The 17,952-nt window shown below is 42.5% G+C and overlaps 1 protein-coding gene across 1 annotated transcript in view; it reads left to right on the forward strand.

Moving 5' to 3' along the window:
• LOC124036091 (cell surface hyaluronidase-like) overlaps nt 1-17,952 on the forward strand; it is a 79,174-nt gene that overhangs the window by 14,607 nt on the left and 46,615 nt on the right. The window contains exons 5-7 of the mRNA XM_046350234.1: nt 11,653-11,822; nt 14,249-14,437; nt 15,467-15,636. Coding sequence (XP_046206190.1) covers nt 11,653-11,822; nt 14,249-14,437; nt 15,467-15,636 — 529 coding nt within the window. The remainder of the gene's footprint in view (nt 1-11,652; nt 11,823-14,248; nt 14,438-15,466; nt 15,637-17,952) is intronic.

The following is a 17,952-nucleotide window of genomic DNA, read 5'->3' on the forward strand; positions in this document are numbered from 1 at the left end:
CACTGGAACTCTTCCAAGTCAAGGTAAGCTTTTGCTTTGATTAATTATTTGCCACTGAGGCCCGTCAGTATAACTGCTAAACGGCTGCCAGAAGGAATACAACAATCAAAAGGATCATGCTGTTTGAATGTGGCTGCTATGAAAGTGAACTGTGTTTGCATGTGATCATTTTCAATCTTTTTAATAAACCCCTTTTCTTAAACGGAAGCAAACTGAACTAAACGGAGATAAACATTAACTGAATTTATCCAATAGAAATTCATTTGCAGCTTTTGGACTAATGATATCTGCCTAGATCAGCTAGATGCAGGCAAAATATTGCCAATTACCAATAAAACTCACAGGTGGGGTATTAAACTTGCTAAATCTAGCGACAAAGTCACTAAGTTGGCAACACTGCGTCTTCATAGTAACCAGAGACTTTGCCGTACGTGCCTTAAAACTACCGTAAAACTCCTTCAGTATGCGCTTACCTAATTAATAATTTATACAATGCCCTTAAACAATTCCCTTAGGTAAGTGTAAATTAGTCACGTTTCACACGTGGAGTTGTTGCCAAGGCAACACTTTGGTCCCCATCGCCAAATCAATCAAACCCATAGTGTGACGCTTTCATGAACTGATCACAAATCAGTCGCACTGCCCAGGCACCATAAACAGGGTCTGTTATGCTTCCTGATTGCACACTGATTTTGTTTGTGTGTAGCATGCATGTCTGTGTGTGTGAGCTAGCTAGCAGGGTTCAGGGTATTTGACAGTGTTTATACCCTTTGCCAAAGGAGTGCAAGGGTGAATTGAGTTATTGCACACGCGCACATCAGACTATTCTCACACGCAAGCTTGCACACACACACACCAGGGTTTTCGTTAGCTGGTAATTGCCGGCTTTTGACCGTGTGTGTGTGTGTGTGTGTGTGTGTGTGTGAAAAGCCGTAAAGTTGTTCCCTGCCAAATTGACCGAGGGAAAAAAAACAACGGTCGGCTGGCGATCACCGCCTCACCCACCACTTTACAATGTGCGCTGGAGGCAGTTTGCATTTTGAAAACATACTGAATGGTTTGAATCCTGAATGATTTACTTCCTATTATTAGGCATGCCTTACTTTGCCTGAAAATCTGACCATAGAAACATGGAGGCAATTATTTTCTAAAAACATTATAGGCGGTGCAAGAGTTCAAGATTGGGGAAACATACAATTTATTCTACCATTTCTACCCATCTGCGTGCCAGTTATGATTTTCATTTTCACATTTCCATGGAACAGTTTCATTTTAATAATGTCTTAATTGATCAAAATCATTCTCATGTGGTTAATCATAAAAACCGTGCTAAAAATATAAAACGAGTGATCATTGGCAGCTACATTTTATTTTTAATTTCACTAGTGAAGTCCGTTAAGAACAAATTGTTATTTACAATGATGGCTTACCCCGGTCAAACTCAGACGCCGTGGGACTCCTAATCACGGCCAGTTGTGATACAGCCTGGAATCAAACCAAGGTCTGTTGTGATACTTCTAGCACTGAGATGCAGTGCCTTAGACCGCTGCACCAATCGGGAGCTTGTATAAATAACCTAAATGAGCTCATGGAACTCAGATGGCCAATGCAGCCTTTAGCCTAAAAACTTCCATTGTCAACTAAATAAAAATACATAAAGCCTACAAATAAAAACAGTAGAAAATATACTGATAAATTCAAATTTTTTTCCCAATCACATCTCTCTTCAGCCTGTCTGCCTCAGTTTTCTATGCTTCTTGACTTGAGCTATCACTAGGGAAGTGCAACAGTATCAAATCAATCAACTGGATCCATCTGGAAGCTGTCTCGAACTAACTTGAAACATTGTCTCAACTAGCCTATTCCAGGCCCTCCGAGCTTCCAGCGCCAGTGAGCTCAGGACAGACAGTTGTTGGAAGGAAAGGTATTTTATTAGGTCTCCACTGGATAAATGGGATCATCTGATGATGATACACTGAACAATAATATAAATGCAAGATGTAAAGTGTTGGTCCTATGTTTTATGAGCTGAAGTAAAAGATACCAGAAATGTTCCATATGCACAAAAAGCTTATTGCTCTAAAATGTTGTGCACACATGTGCTTGTATCCCTGCTAGTGAGTATTTCTTCTTTACCAAGATAATCTATCCACCTGAACGGTGTAGCATATCAAGAAGCTGATTAAACAGCATGATAATTACACAGGTGCACCTTGTGCTGCAGACAATAAAAGGCCATTCTAAAATGTGTGGTTTTGTCACACAGCACAATGCCACAGATGTCTACATTTTCGAGGGAGTATGCAATTGGCATGCTGACTACAGGAATGTCCACCAAAGCTGTTGCTAGATAATTTAATGTTAATTTCTATACCAGCAAGATGGCGCTGGAGGAGATGGCCACCGTTTTACGGTCTCCTAACCAATTGTGCTATTTTGTGTTTTTTTTTCACGATAGTTGTCAATTATTTTGTACATAATGTTTCTGCAACCGTATCTTACGGCAGAAAAGATCTTCTGGATATCAGGACAGCGATCACTCACCTAGGATTAGACAAAGATTTCTTAAACAACAACCACAGCAGCAAGCAGGACTCGCACGGTATTCTCCAAACAACCCACAGGGCAGACATCCCAATAATTCGCAAAAGGAAGCGATGAAGAGCCAGATGCCTCGTCCGGATCCACAGAATACCACTAGGAAAGCTGCCGTTACCGTCAATATTACTTGCCAACGTGCAATCATTGGACAATAAACTTGACGAGGTAAGTTCACGAATATCCTACCAACGGGACATAAAAAACTGTAATATCCTATGCTTCACGGAATCGTGGCTGAATGAAGACATGGATATTCAGCAAGAAGGATACACTCTGCACCGGCAGGATAGAACAGCACACTCCGGTAAGACGAGGGGTGCGGTCTGTGCATATTTGGAAACAACAACTGGTGCACAAAATCTAAGGACGTCTCTAGATTTTGCTCGCCTGAAGTTGAGTATATTGTGATAAACTGCAGGCCACACTACTTGCCTAGAGAGTTCTCAGATATACTTTTTGTGGCTGTTTATTTACCACCATAGACAGTTGCTGGCACTAAGACTGCACTCAGTCAGCTGTATAAGGAAATAAGCAAACCGGAAACCACTCACCCCAGAGGTGGCGCTCCTAGTGGCCGGAGACTTTAATGCTTAAATGAAACTTAAATAAGTTCTACCAAATCTCTATCAACATGTTAAATGTCCAACCAGAGGGAAAAAAATTCTAGATCACCTGTACTCCACACACAGAGACGCGTTCAAAGCTCTCCCTCGCCCTCCATCTGTTAAATCCGACCACAACTCTATCCTCCTGATTCCTGCTTACAAGAAATCCCGCTATTCCCTCCGACAAACAGGCAAAGCGTCAATACAGGGCTAAGATTGAATCATACTACACCGGCTCCGACACTCGTCGGATGTGGCAGGGCTTGTAAACTATTACAGACTACAAAGGGAAGCACAGCCGTGACACGAGCATATCAGATGAGCTAAATCACTTCCATGCTCGCTTCGAGGCAAGCAACACTGAGGCATGCATGAGAGCATCAGCTGTTCCTGATGACTATGCAATCACGCTCTCCGTAGCCGACGTGAGTAAGACCTTTAAACAGGTCAATATACACAAGGCTGCGGGGCCAGACGGATTACCAGGATGTGTGCTCTGGGCATGTGCTGACCAGGTGTCAGGTGTCTTCACTGACATTTTCAACATGTCCATGATTGAGTCTGTAATACCAACATGCTTCAAGCAGACCATCATAGTCCCTGTGCCCAAGAACACAAAGGCAACCTGCCTAAATGACTACAGACCTGTAACTCTCACGTCCGTACCCATGAAGTGCTTTGAAAGGCTGGTAATGGCTCACATCAACACCATTATCCCAGAAACACTAGACCCACTCCAATTTGCATACCACCCAAACAGATCCACAGATGATGCAATCTCTATTGCACTCCACACTGCCCTTTCCCACCTGGATAAAAGGAACACCTATGTGAGAATGCTGTTCATTGACTACAGCTCAGTGTTCATCATAGTACCCTCAAAGCTCATCAATAAGCTATGGATCCTGGGACTAAACACCTCCCCCTGCAACTGGATCTTGGACTTCCTGACAGGCCGCCCCCAGGTGGTGAGGGTAGGTAGCAACACATCTGCCACGCTGATCCTCAACACTGGAGCTCCCCAGGGGTGCGTGCTCAGTCCCCCCCTTTACTCCCTGTTCACCCATGACTGCATGGCCAGGCATGACTCCAACACCATCATTAAGTTTGCAGACGACACAATAGTGGTAGGCCTGATCACCAACAACAACGAGACAGCCTATGGGGAGGAGGTCAGAGACCTGGCCGGGTGGTGCCAGAATAACAACCTATCCCTCAATGTAACCAAGGCTAAGGAAATGATTGTGGACTACAGGAAAAGGAGCACCGAGCACGTCCCCATTCTCATCGACAGGGCTGTAGTGGAGCACGTTGAGAGCTTCAAATTCCTTGGTGTCCACATCAACAACAAACTAGATTGGTCCAAACACACCAAGACAGTTGTGAAGAGGGCATGACAAAGCCTATTCCCCCTCAGGAAACTAAATAGATTTGCATGGGTCCTGAGATCCTCAAAAGGTTCTGCAGCTGCTTCTTCGAGAGCATCCTGACCGGTTGCATCACTGCCCGGTACGGCAATTGCTCGGCCTCCGACCGCAAGGCCCTTCAGAGGGTAGTGCGTACGGCCCAGTACATCACTGGGGCTAAGCTGCCTGCCATCCAGGACCTCTACACCAGGTCGGTGTCAGAGGAAGGCCCTAAAAATGGACAAAGACCCCAGACACCCCAGTCATAGACTGTTCTCTCTACTACCACATGGCAAGCGGTACCGGAGTGCCAAGTCTAGGACAAAAAGGCTTCTCAACAGTTTTTACCCCCAAGCCATAAGACTCCTGTTATAGTCCGTAACCAAATGGTTACCCGGACTATTTGCATTGAGTCCCCCTAAACCCTCTTTTACACTGCTGCTACTTTCTGTTTATCTTATATGCTGTCACTTTAACTATCCATTCATATACATACTACCTCAATTGACCAACCAGTGCTCCCGTACATTGGCTAACCGGGCTATCTGCATTGTGTCCACCACCCACCAACCCCTTTTTTGCGCTTCTGCTACTCTCTGTTCGTCATATAAGCACAATCACTTTAACGATACCTACATTTACATATTACCTCAATAAGCCTGACTAACAGCTGTCTGTATATAGCTTTGCTACTCTTTTTTTCAAATGTCTTTCTACAGTTTTATTTCTTTACTTACCTACACACACACACCTTTTTTTGGCACCATTGGTTAGAGCCTGTAAGTAAGCATTTCACTGTAAGGTTTACACCTGTTGTATTCGGCACACGTGACATATAAACTTTGATTTGATATACAATTAAGCTGCCTCCAGCATCATTTCAGAGAATATGGCAGTACACCACGTGTAACCACGCCAGCCCGGGACTTCCACATCCGGCTTCTTCACCTGCGGGATCGACTAAGACCAGCCAACCCGACAGCTGATGAAACTGTGGTATCTGTGTCAAACAGATGCATATCTGTATTCCCAGTCATGTGAAATCCATAGATTAGGGCCTAATGAATTTATTTCAATTGACTGATTTTCTTTCATGAACTATAACTCAGTAAAATCTTAGAAATTGTTGCATGTTGCTTTTTATATTTTTGTTGATTGTATTTGATCTTTCACACCGAGGCTTGGTGATTATTGAAGGGGAGATTGTTGCAAAGATTTTTCGAATAGGCCTACTGTGAGCAATGGATGTAAATGATAAATAAATACGGAGAAGCTCAGCTTATTAATGCTGGATGTGGTCAGAAATCAAACATCCCCAAATGGGCACATTCCTACATTTGCGCGTAGCAGGCTACTTCTATGTGTGCTGAGGCGCGCACGCTCCCTCAACATTAACAAGAACGAGAAACCATACCCATGCTCATTTCTCACATGGAGCACTCCAAACAAAAGTCAATCAAACAGTTGACAACTTGTAAATTATGGTTATGAAATAAATCAATTTGTTTCTCACAAGTGTAGCAGGTTGTGAACTCCGCAAACAACGTTTCCTCTCTGAGAATTTCTCATTTCTGATTTTCAAATATGTCAAATTCCGCTCGCATCAGGTGCGCTGTTATAAAATTATGTTTTATTGTCTGCTTCACTACAGGAGTTGCATGTTCTGTTTAAGATTAATTACCATAATCTAAATGTGATTTCTGTCATTCTGAGCACCGTGGGTGGTTGCCCTAATGGGTTACACTCCCAATGCATATGGGTTTGGTAAATTTCTCAAATTGCCGATAAATTCAAATCTTCCCGGTCACGTTGTCCGGACTTGTACTTTGTCTATGGGCATTCATGCATCATCTGACCCCCCCCCCCCCCAGGATCCTGCAGGTGAGCCTCTGAAACGAACAGCAACAATCCACTTTAAGCCAACACATCCACTATCAATGATCAAACACACCCACTGCATAGTGACAGTAATGTCCATTGCCCTTCCCTACCCCTGTCAGACCCACATCAAATGGTTTGTCCGTTTATAAAAGCCCTTTGTCCGCCCCTGCCTGGTGCGTCCTGGCCACGTGTCATTTACCTAATCTGAGAGGACCGAGCTCTGATGGATAGTAGTATAGTGACCTCATCTATTGTCCACAGGGCCATTGCTGGCCTAAAGAAAGAGCCTGTTAAAAAAGTGTGTGAAGCGTGTCAGGCAATTAAGGATGTTCTGGGATTTAAAAAAAAAACAAGAAACATGCAGTTTTTCTCACTGGCATGCATGCATACAGACACACACACACACACACACACACACACACACACACACACACACACACACACACACACACACACACACACACACACACACACACACACACACACACACACACACACACACACACACTGACTAATGGCTGCTGGGAGGGCAGGGTGCTTTCACAGATGGTTCTTGTTTTTATTTCAGCGGGTAAAGGTGCTCTTTGATATGCTGAGTGGCGTGTTGGCCCGTGATTGTGTTGTTAGGATCAGCCTCCACAGAGAGGTGACAGTCAGGCCTTCTTCCAGACGTCATTGTGTGGAGTGCCTCTTCAGATGTGAGGCTAAAATCCATACAGTAATGCAAGGGGAAATGTTTTAAACGATTACCACGCTTGAAAAGGTTATGCAGTGGTTGAAAATAACGACATAAAGGGATAATCCACCCCATGAAATAAAAATCATAACATTTCTGTCAATTTGGTGAAAGCCTGTATAATAATAGTGAAGCCATTTAAAACTATGAAATAACACATAGAATCATGTAGAAACCAAAAAAGTGTTAAACATGTCTTAAATTAATGGACTTTCATTTCTCTTTGGCTTATTTGAGCTGTTCTTGCCATAATGTTGACTTAGCCCTATTTGGTAAAAGACCATCTTCTGTATACCACTCCTACCTTTTCACAACACAACTGATTGGCTCACACGCATTAAGAAGGACATAAATGACATAAATTAACTTTTAACAAGACACACCTGTTAATTGAAATGCATTCCAGGTGACTGCCTCATGAAGCTGGTTGATGGAATGCCAAGAGTGTGCAAAGCTGTCATCAAGGCAAAGGGTGGTTACTTTGAAGAATCTCAAATATAAAATATATTTTGATTTGAACACTTTTTTTGGTTACTACATAACTCCATGTGTGTTATTTCATAGTTTTGATGTCTTCACTATTCTACAAAATAGAAAAATGTGTCCATACCTTAAACTGAGTTTAATGGCTTTGATAGGTGAAAACTGAGGATGGATCAACAACATTGTAGTTACTCCACAATACTAACCTAAATGACAGAGTGAAAAGAAGGAAGCCTGTACAAAATACATATATTCCTAAACTTGCATTATGTTTGCAATAAGGCACTAATGTAAAACTGCAAAAAATGTGGCAAAGAAATTAACTTCATGTCCTGAATACAATGTGTTGGATTTGCCCCCAAAATAACACATCACTGAGTACCACTCTTTATATTTTCAAGCATGGTGGTGGCTGCATCATGTTATGAATATGCTTGTCATTAGCAAGACTAAGGAAGAAACTGAATAGAGCTAAGCAAAATCTTAGAGGGAAACCTGGTTCAGTCTGCTTTCCAACAGACACTGGGAGACAATTTCACATTTCAGCAGTACAATAACCTAAAACACTAGGCAAAATATACATTGGAGTTGCTTACCAAGACAACATTGAATGTTCCTGAGTGGCCTAGTTATAGTTTTGACTTAAATCAGCTTGAAAATCTACAAGACTTAAATTGCTTTGTGAAGGCATTGTAGCTACAGTAGAAGGAGCTATGCCTACAGTGACATTTGTACCATCAGTATTAGTTAGTATTATTAAAAATGGCTCTGGCAATATTTATGAGCAGTAGCAGCAGTAGTAACTTCTGAACTGGGCTGTAAAAGTCTTAAATCAGCTTGTTTTGTGTGTGTGTGTGGAAACCAGGAATGCCAGGGAAGGCTTGGTTCCACTCACTCACTCACTGCCAAACGACAAGTAGAGCGAAAAGTGCCAAGCCTCCTGGGGAAAGACCTGGCCAATGGTTGGTTACTGATCAGCGAGGGATGAGCCATCGATGGCGGGCGACTGATGAAACTGCAGTGTGGTGAACTGACATTGTGCCTGGGTGTGAAGATGGCATTTTATGGCATTCAATGCATCTTTACTTATACATTTTAAATGTGTGATTTTGGTACTTGTGTTAATTAGGCCCAAAACTGTTTCATAATTCAAACCAGTCCATATACAGTTGAAGTCGGAAGTTTACATACACTTAGGTTGGAGTCATTAAAACTCATTTTTCAACAACTCCATAAATGTCTTGTTAACAAACTATAGTTTTGGCAGTTAGGACATCTACTTTGTGCATGACACAAGTAATCCAACTGTTTACAGACAGATTATTTCACTCATAATTCACTATATCACAATTCTAGTGGGTCAGAAGTTTACATACACTATGTTGACTGTGCCTTTTAAACAGCTTGGAAAATTCCAGAAAATGATGTCATGGCTTTAGAAGCTTCCGATAGGCCAATTGCCATAATTTGAGTCAATTGGAAGTGTACCTGTAGATGTATTTCAAGGCCTACCTTCATACTCAGTGCCTCTTCGCTTGACATCATGGAAAAATCCAAATAAATCAGAAAAGACCTCAGAAAAGCAATTGTAGACCTCCACAAATCTGGTTCATCCTTTGGGGCAATTTTCAAACGCCTGAAGGTACCACGTTCATCTGTACAAATAATAGTCCTCAAGTATAAACACCAGGGGAAAAATATAACTGTTTGGCTATCGTTATGTTTGGAGGAAAAATGGGTAGGCTTTCAAGCCAAAGAATACCATCCCAACCGTGAAGCACAGGGATGGCAGCATCATGTTGTGGGGGTTCTTTGCTGCAGGAGGGACTGGTGCACTTCACAAAATAGATGGCATCATGAAGCAGGAAATGTTTGGATATATTAAAGCAAAATCTCAATACATCAGTTAAAAGTTAAAGCTTGATCGCAGATGGGTCTTCCAAATGGACAATGACCCCAAGCATACTTCCAAAGTTGTGGCAAAATTGATTAAGTATTGGAGTGGCCATCACAAAGCCCTGACCTCAATCCTATAGAACATTTGTGAGTAGAACTGAAAAAGCATGTGTGAGCAAGGAGGTCTACAAACCTGACTCAGTTACACCAGCTCTGTCAGGAGGAATGGGCCAAAATTCACCCAACTTATTGTGGGAAGCATGTGGAAGCCAAATACCTTTAAACTTAGTTTTTTACAATTACTGACATTTAATTATAGTAAGAATTCCCAAAACGTTTGACCCAAGTTAAACAATTGAAAGGTAATGCTACCAAATACTAATTGAGTATATGTAAACTTCTGACCCACTGAGAATGTGATGAAAGAATTAAAAGCTGAAATAAATAATTCTCTCTACTATTCTGACATTTCACATTCTTAAAATAAAGTGGTGATCCTAACTGACCTAAGGCAGGGAATTTTTACTAGGATTAAATGTCAGCAATTGTAAAAAATAAAGTTTTTAAATGTATTTGGCTAAGGTGTATGTAAACCTCTGACTTCAACTGTATGTATATATTTACGCTCAACTTCATCCTCATTCGTCAGTAGTTTTGTTTTGTCAATTTTAGTGTGTTCAGGTGTGTTGGACACACCTAGTAATTGGCCACACCTTAATTGTTTTTTGTGTCTTTAAAGGTGGTCTGTTTCAACAGTGGGAAAAAATGCTTGGAAGAGGTGAAGCCAATTTTATTATTTAAACGCTCATTCCGACGTCTTTATTGACCTTACAGCATTTACTGCGATGCGGCCTTTTCAGAAGTTAGGGCATTCGTACCTCTTGTGCTTCGCAGAGCTGTTGTCAAGGAAGTGAGTTTGTGTTTATTCAGGACGTACTGCTTCCACCTACCGTCAAGGCGGAACTATATGGAGCCCATCGCATTGTTAAAAAATTTGGGAGGCACACAGCGATGCGGTACAGAGCTTGATTTGGTGTTCGGAGGCTTTGCAATTGCATCACACCCTCTGTACGGAACCTCCGGATCACATTGCCAGATCAAGTATAAATAGGCTTGTAGTGATGCTATTTGCTCTGCGAAAATATTTTTGTTGCTTTAATAACCTTTTTGCGTGGTCTGTATTTTAACCTCTTTCAACCCATCTGTTTGATAGCATAATACATGTTGATTGAATTTTGACCATTTGTATCAGTCCATTGATTCTTTTAACCTCGAGATGTGCACAGGGTGAGGCCAGCTCTGTCACACTGGGCTTGGACACACTTTTTAAACGCGTTCTTCCCTTTTTGGTTGTGTCAAAAGCTAAAGATGGGGCATTCGTAAAGAGGCTTCCTCCTTAGCGAAATGGGTCTCTAACAATATACTTGAAGCATGCTGGTATAATACATTATGATGCAGTTATGCGTTGTAAGATTTGTCATGAGTATGTATAACCCACTTATAATTTCTTATAGTCAGTCATCCTTATAATTTTATGTATGGAGAGACATAGCATAACAAACCTTGTTATAAACCTTAAACCTTGTTATAAGACAATACAAAGGCTCAAGCCATAGTATTATACTCTATCTCTCTCTCTCTCTCTCTCTCTCTCTCTCTCTCTCTCTCTCTCTCTCTCTCTCTCTCTCTCTCTCTCTCGTCTCTCTCTGTCTATCTCTCTCGTCTCTCTCTGTCTATCTCTCTCGTCTCTCTCATGTCTCTCTCTCTCGTCTCTCTCCTCTCTCTCACTCTTGTGTCTCTCTCTCCTCTCTCTCACTCTTGTGTCTCTGTCTCTCTCTCTCGTGTCTCGTGTCACTCTCTCTCATCTCTCTCTCTCTTGTGTGTGTCTCTCTCTCTCTGTCTTTCTCTCGTGTCTGTCTCATCTCCCTCTCTCTCGTGTGTCTCTCTCTCTCGTCTCTCATGTCTCTCGTCTCTCGTGTCTCTCTCTCGTCTCTCATGTCTCTCGTCTCTCGTGTCTCTCTCTCTCTCGTGTCTCTGTCCATAGGCAGGCCTGGGCCTTGGTATCTGTGATTGGTGGAGGGAATGGCTCGTGTTCAGAAGCCGTGCGGGAACATGAGAACCATGACACAGGAGGGAAGGCGCTGGCCCACCAGAACTTCACCACTGTGGACGGGGTCGGCTTCTCTGTCACAGCCTACAGCGAATGGAAGAACGGTGCGTCATAACCAGTTCGGCTCACACTTTTTAAAGCCTGCTGGTATAATGGTTTATAACTTTTTTGTATGAGCCTCACTGCCTGGTATGGCAACTGCTCGGCCTCCAACCGCAAGGCACTACAGAGGGTAGTGCGAAGAGCCCAGTTCATCACTGGGTCCAAGCTTCTTGCCACCCAGGACCTCTATACCAGGCGGTGTCAGAGGAAGGCCCTAAAAATGGGCAAAGACTCCAGCCACCCTAGTCATAGACTGTGCTCTCTTCTACCGCACGGCAAGCGGTACTGGACCGCCAAGTCTAGGTCCAAGAGGCTTCTAAACAGCTTCTACCCCCAAGGTTAAAGACACCTTAACAGCTAATCAAATGGCTACCCACACTATTTGTATTGACCCCTCCCAACACGTTTTTACACTGCTTTTACGCTCTGTTTATTATCTATGCATAGTTACTTTACCTCTACCTACATGTACATATTACCTCAATTACCTTTATCTAACCTATGCCTATATTTAGCTATTTAAAAAAATATATATTTTTTTACTTCAGTTTCTTTTAGTAAATACACTAACAACTGCATTGTTAGATATGGGCTTTTAAATAAGTATTTCACCTGTTGTATTCGACGCATGTGACAAATAAAATTATATTTTTTATTTGAAAATCATGAGGGCGTTAATATGGAGTTGGCCCCCCTTTGCTGCTATAACAGCCCACCCTTCTGAAAAGACTTTCCACTACTTGGAACATGGCTGCAAGTGCTTTAGTGAGGTCGGGCATTGATGTTGGGCGATTAGGCCTGGCTTGCAGTCATCCTAAAGGTGTTCGACAGGGATGTGGCCAGGGCTATGTGCAGGCTAGTGAAGTTCTTCCACACAGATCTCGACAACCATTTCTGTATGGACCTCGCTTTTTGCACATGGGCATTTTCAGGCTGAAACAAGAAAGGGCCTTCCCCAAACTGTTGCCACAAAGTTGGAAGCACAGAATCATCTATAATGCCATTGTATGCTGTAGCGTTAAGATTTTCCTTCACTGGAATTAATGGGCCTAGCCCGAACCATGAAAAACAGCCCAAGACTATTATTCCTCCTCAACCAAACTTTACACCGGTCTATATAAGATTCCACAGTTGACGGTGCATGTCAGAGCAAAAATCAAGCAATGAGGTCGAAGAAATTGTCTGTAGAGCCCAAAGACAGAACTGTCGAGGCACAGATCTGGCGAAGAGTACCAACATATTTCTGCAGCGTTGAAGGTCCCCAAGAACACAGTGGCCTCCATCATTCTTAAATGGAAGAAGTTTGGAACCAAGAAGACTCATTCTAGAGCTGGTTGCCCGGCCAAACTGAGCAATCGGGGGGGAGAAGTCCCTTGGTCAGGGAGGTAACCCAGAACCCGATGGTCACTCTGACAGAGCTCCAGAATACCTCTGTGGAGATGGGGAAACGTTCCAGAAGGACAACCATCTCTGCAGCACTCCACCAATCAGACCTTTATGGTAGAATGGCTAGACGGAAGCCTCAGTAAAAGGCACATGACAGCCTGCTTGGGGTTTGCCAAAAGGCACCTAAAGACCCTCAGACCATCAGAAACAAGATTCTCTGGTCTGATGAAACCAAGATTCACCTCTTTGGCCTGAAGGCCAAGTGTCATGTCTGGAGAAAACCTGGCACCAACCCTACGGTGAAGCAAGGTGGTGGCAGCATTATGCTGTTGGGGGGGGGGGGGAATTCAGCAGCAGGGACTGGGAGACCAGTCAGGATCGAGGGAAAGATGACTGGAGCAAAGTACAGAGAGATCCTTGATGAACGCCCCAGTCTCAGGTCCTAAGCAGGTTCAGGTTCACCTTCCAACAGGACAATAACCCTAAGCACACAGCCAAGACAACGCAAGAGTGGCTTTGGGACAAGTCTCGCAATGTCCTTGTGGCCCAGCCAGAGTCCGGACTTGAACCCGAGCGAATATCTCTGGAGAGACCAGAAAATAGCTGTGCAGCGATGCTCACCATCCAACCTGACAGAGCTTGAGAGGATCTGCAGAGAAGAATGGGAGGAACCCAAATACAGGTGTGCCAAGCTTGTAGCGTCATAAGGAGACTCAAGGCTGTAATCGCTGCCAAAGGTGCTTCAACAAAGTACTGAGTAAAGGGTCTGAATACTTATGTAAATGTAATATTTTTGTTTTTTTATCTTTCATAAATTAGCAAACATTTCAATGTAGAATGATGAGGGGAATTTTAGAATAAGGCTGTAATGTAACAAAATGTGGAAAAAGTCAAGGTGTCTGAATACTTTCCGAAGGCACTTTTTTGATTTAAATATGACTTTTCGTGACTCTAGATCCTGTTCCCGCCATTAGTTCTTTGATATGCTGTAGAAAACCGCTTATGCAACGGATCTTATACCACCTATTCTTTGGTCTTCCAGGTTTTCCCATATCTGGCTTCCAGGTTGATGCTGTGGACCAGGTTGTCCTGAACCTGCAAGATGATGTAAGCACTTGGCAACCTGGGAACCAGGTTGTGGTTGCCAGTACTGACTACTCCATGCATCAGGCAGAGGAGTTCACCCTCCTCCCATGCCCGAGCTGCACCAGCAGACAGGTCAGGGTTCAAGGTGAGCGAAAACGAAAGGGGTGTTTGTACATTCATGAATGCTCATATTGAGTATTACTGCTGTGATTTATTATTTATTATTTTTTTTAGATGTAGGATCTTAATTTGAGCCGGTTTGCTACAGCAGGAAAATAATCCTGCAGCAACAGGAAATGTGAATTATTATGTGGACGTTTTTTCTAGTAGTTGATACATTTTTTCGTAAGGGAAAGTCAAGTCTGGAAATTACAAAATTTTAGCCTTTTTAAACCTCAACTATGCTACAAGTTTAAAATGTCCTGTATTGCAGGAAAAAAATTCTGCAACACTGTGTGATCAAATTAAGAGCCAACATCTGTATGATTATAAAAATAAGAATCATGATTTATTTCTATATTCTGAGCATTGGTTTTTCATTTCACATCTTCTATATATGGCCCTTGGGAAAAGACGAGGACAGTACTTGTTTTTTTTCCATCAGGGGATGGTGCTGCTCAATTATATATTTCACTCCCTCCCTCCTTCCTTCCCCCTGTTTTCTGCTGTGTGAGTGAGGATGCCAGTCCTGTTTATAAACTGTCCATGGTGTCACAAGCCCAGCGAGCAAAACTGGTTGCAATTACGCCATGGTCAGATTGTATATCGTAGAATTGAATTAGTGTTTTTAGCAATAGCAACCAGAAAAAAATGTCCTCGTGTTTTGTTACCAGAGAACCAGTTTCCAGCATGTGTGTGTGTGTGTGTGTGTGTGTGTGTGTGTGTGTGTGTGTGTGTGTGTGTGTGTGTGTGTGTGTGTGTGTGTGTGTGTGTGTGTGTGTGTGTGTGTGTGTGTGTGTGTGTGTGTGTGTGTGTGTGTGTGTGTGTGCGCACAAATGAGGTTGGCAGACCTACTGTATCATGGCAATCATATATTTGGCTGACTGTTGTTAATATGAACACCGTAGACATATATTTAAGTGTTTACATACAGCAAATAATTGTTGCTTTTACTGATATGACACTGGTACATGCTATAAAAAAGTATGTGTTTTCTTCACCCCCGCACCCCCAGGGAGGCCCCAGTTTGGCCATGTGGGGGAGATTGTGGACGGCGTGGACATGCGGGCAGAGGTAGCAATGCTCAGCAGGAACATACTCATCTATGGGGAGATGGAAAACGCCTGCTATGGAAACAACTGGTGCCAGTTCTTTGGCCACGACACGTACGGCGGACACATTAAGGTGTGTGTCTGAGTGCTTATGTACCTGTGTGTAACTGTGAGTATAGGGTCTGTGTTGAATCTTCGGCCTGCCTGCCCTGTGCATTTCAGCCGGAGTTCATCTGCTTATTTAATGCCATTCAGTCTGGTGTAATCATGTTGAAACTTCCCATATTGCTGTGGCAGAGGGTCATTGGAGCATAAAGCAGGCACTGATGAGTGAGGCCATTCTGCATTCACACATGATCTGCCACAGCAGGGAGATGTTGATTCGGCACCAAATGGAATAAAACAGACTGAAACAGGGAGGGACTGTTTCAGTCTGTTTTCATTTCTGGTTGCAATTATAATTTTTTGGTTTTCCGTTGTATGCCCTAATGAACACAACCCACGCACCACTCAGAGAGAGCCCTGGAGAACAACTCTCCCCACTCTTCATGTTTTGTGTTTAGTATTGTACTCTTTATTTCATCCAACCTCCCCCTGGGCTGAACACTAACACAACTCAGACTGACGTATACACTTCCTGATTCATACACTCCTCCCTCACACACATTATCTTTGTCCGTGTTGCATAAGCAAAATATTTGCCCTGTATAATGTGTTACGTACATTCTTTTTTCTGATGAATACATACAGTTGAAGTCAGAGGTTTACATAAGTTTACATATAGCCAAATACATTTAAACTCAGTTTTTCACAATTCCTGACATTTAATCCTAGTAAAATCTCCCTGTCTTAGGTCAGTTAGGATCACCACTTTATTTTAAGAATGTGAAATGTCAGAATAATAGTAGAGAGAATGATTTATTTCAGCTTTTATTTCTTTCATCACATTCCCAGTGGGTCAGTTTACATATACTCAATTAGTATTTGGTAGCATTATCTTTAAATTGTTTAACTTGGGTCAAATGTTTCGGGGAGCCTTCCACAAGCTTCCCACAATAAGTTGGGTGAATTTTGGCCCATTCTTCCTGACAGAGCTGGTGTAACTGAGTCAGGTTTGTAGGCCTCCTTGCTCGCACACGCTTTTTCAGTTCTGCCCAAAACATTTCTATAGGATGGAGGTCAGGGCTTTGTGATGGCCACTCCAATACCTTGACTTTGTTGTCCATAAACCATGTTGCCACAACGTTGAAAGTATGCTTGGGGTCATTGCCCATTTGCGACCAAGCTTTAACTTCCTGACTGATGTCTTGAGATGTTGCTTCAATATATCCACATATTTTTCCTTCCTCATGTTACCATCTATTTTGTGAAGTGCACCAGTCCTTCCTGCAGCAAAGCACCCCCACAACATGATGCTGCCACCCTCCTGCTTGACGGTTGGGATGTTGTTCTTCAGCTTGCAAGCATCCCCCTTTTTCCTCCAAACATAACAATGGTCAATATGGCTGAACAGTTCTATTTTTGTTTTATCAGACGAGAGGACATTTCTCCAAAAGTACCCTCTTTGTCCCCATGCACGGTTGCAAACCGTAGTCTGGCTTTTTTTATGGTGGTTTTGGAGCAGTGGCTTCTTCCTTGCTGAGTGGCCTTTCAGGTTATGTCGATATAGGACTCGTGTTACTGTGGATATGGATACTTTTGTACCTGTTTCCTCCAGCATCTTCACAAGGTCCTTTGCTGTTGTTCCGGGATTAATTAGCACTTTTCGCACCAAAGTACATTCATCTCTAGGAGACAGAACACGCCTTTCTGAGGTCTTGGCTGATTTATTTTGATTTTCCCTTGATGTCAAGTAAAAAGGCACCGAGTTTGAAGGTAAGCCTTGAAATACATCCACAGGTATTCCTCCAATTGACTCAAATGATGTCATTTAGCCTATCAGAAGCTTCTAAGGCCATGACATCATTTTCTGGAATTTTCAAGCTGTTTAAAGGCACAGTCAACTTAGTGTATGTAAACTTCTGACCCACTAGAATTGTGATACAGTGAGTTATAAGTGAAATAATCTGTCTGTAAACAATTGTTGGAAAAATTACTTGTGTCATGCACAAAGTAGATGTCCTAACTGACTTTCCAAAGCTATAGTTTGTTAACAATACATTTGTGGAGTGGTTGAAAAAAACAGTTTTAATGACTCCAAACTAAGTGTATGTAAACTTCTGACTTCAACTGTAATAACATGCATGTTTTTCCATTCTTCAACAGATGTCAATTGTAACTGTAAAATATAGCAGCCAATAGATCAATTCTATCATAATAGTACTAGTCAAAGGTTTGGACACACCTACTCATTCCAGTTGTTTTTAAATATATATTTTTAAACTATTTTCTAAACTGAGGTAGTCACCTGGAATCCATTTCAATTAACAGGTGTGCTTTGTTAAATAGT

This window comes from Oncorhynchus gorbuscha, linkage group LG05, assembly GCF_021184085.1.
Source record: "Oncorhynchus gorbuscha isolate QuinsamMale2020 ecotype Even-year linkage group LG05, OgorEven_v1.0, whole genome shotgun sequence".
NCBI lineage: Eukaryota > Metazoa > Chordata > Actinopteri > Salmoniformes > Salmonidae > Oncorhynchus > Oncorhynchus gorbuscha.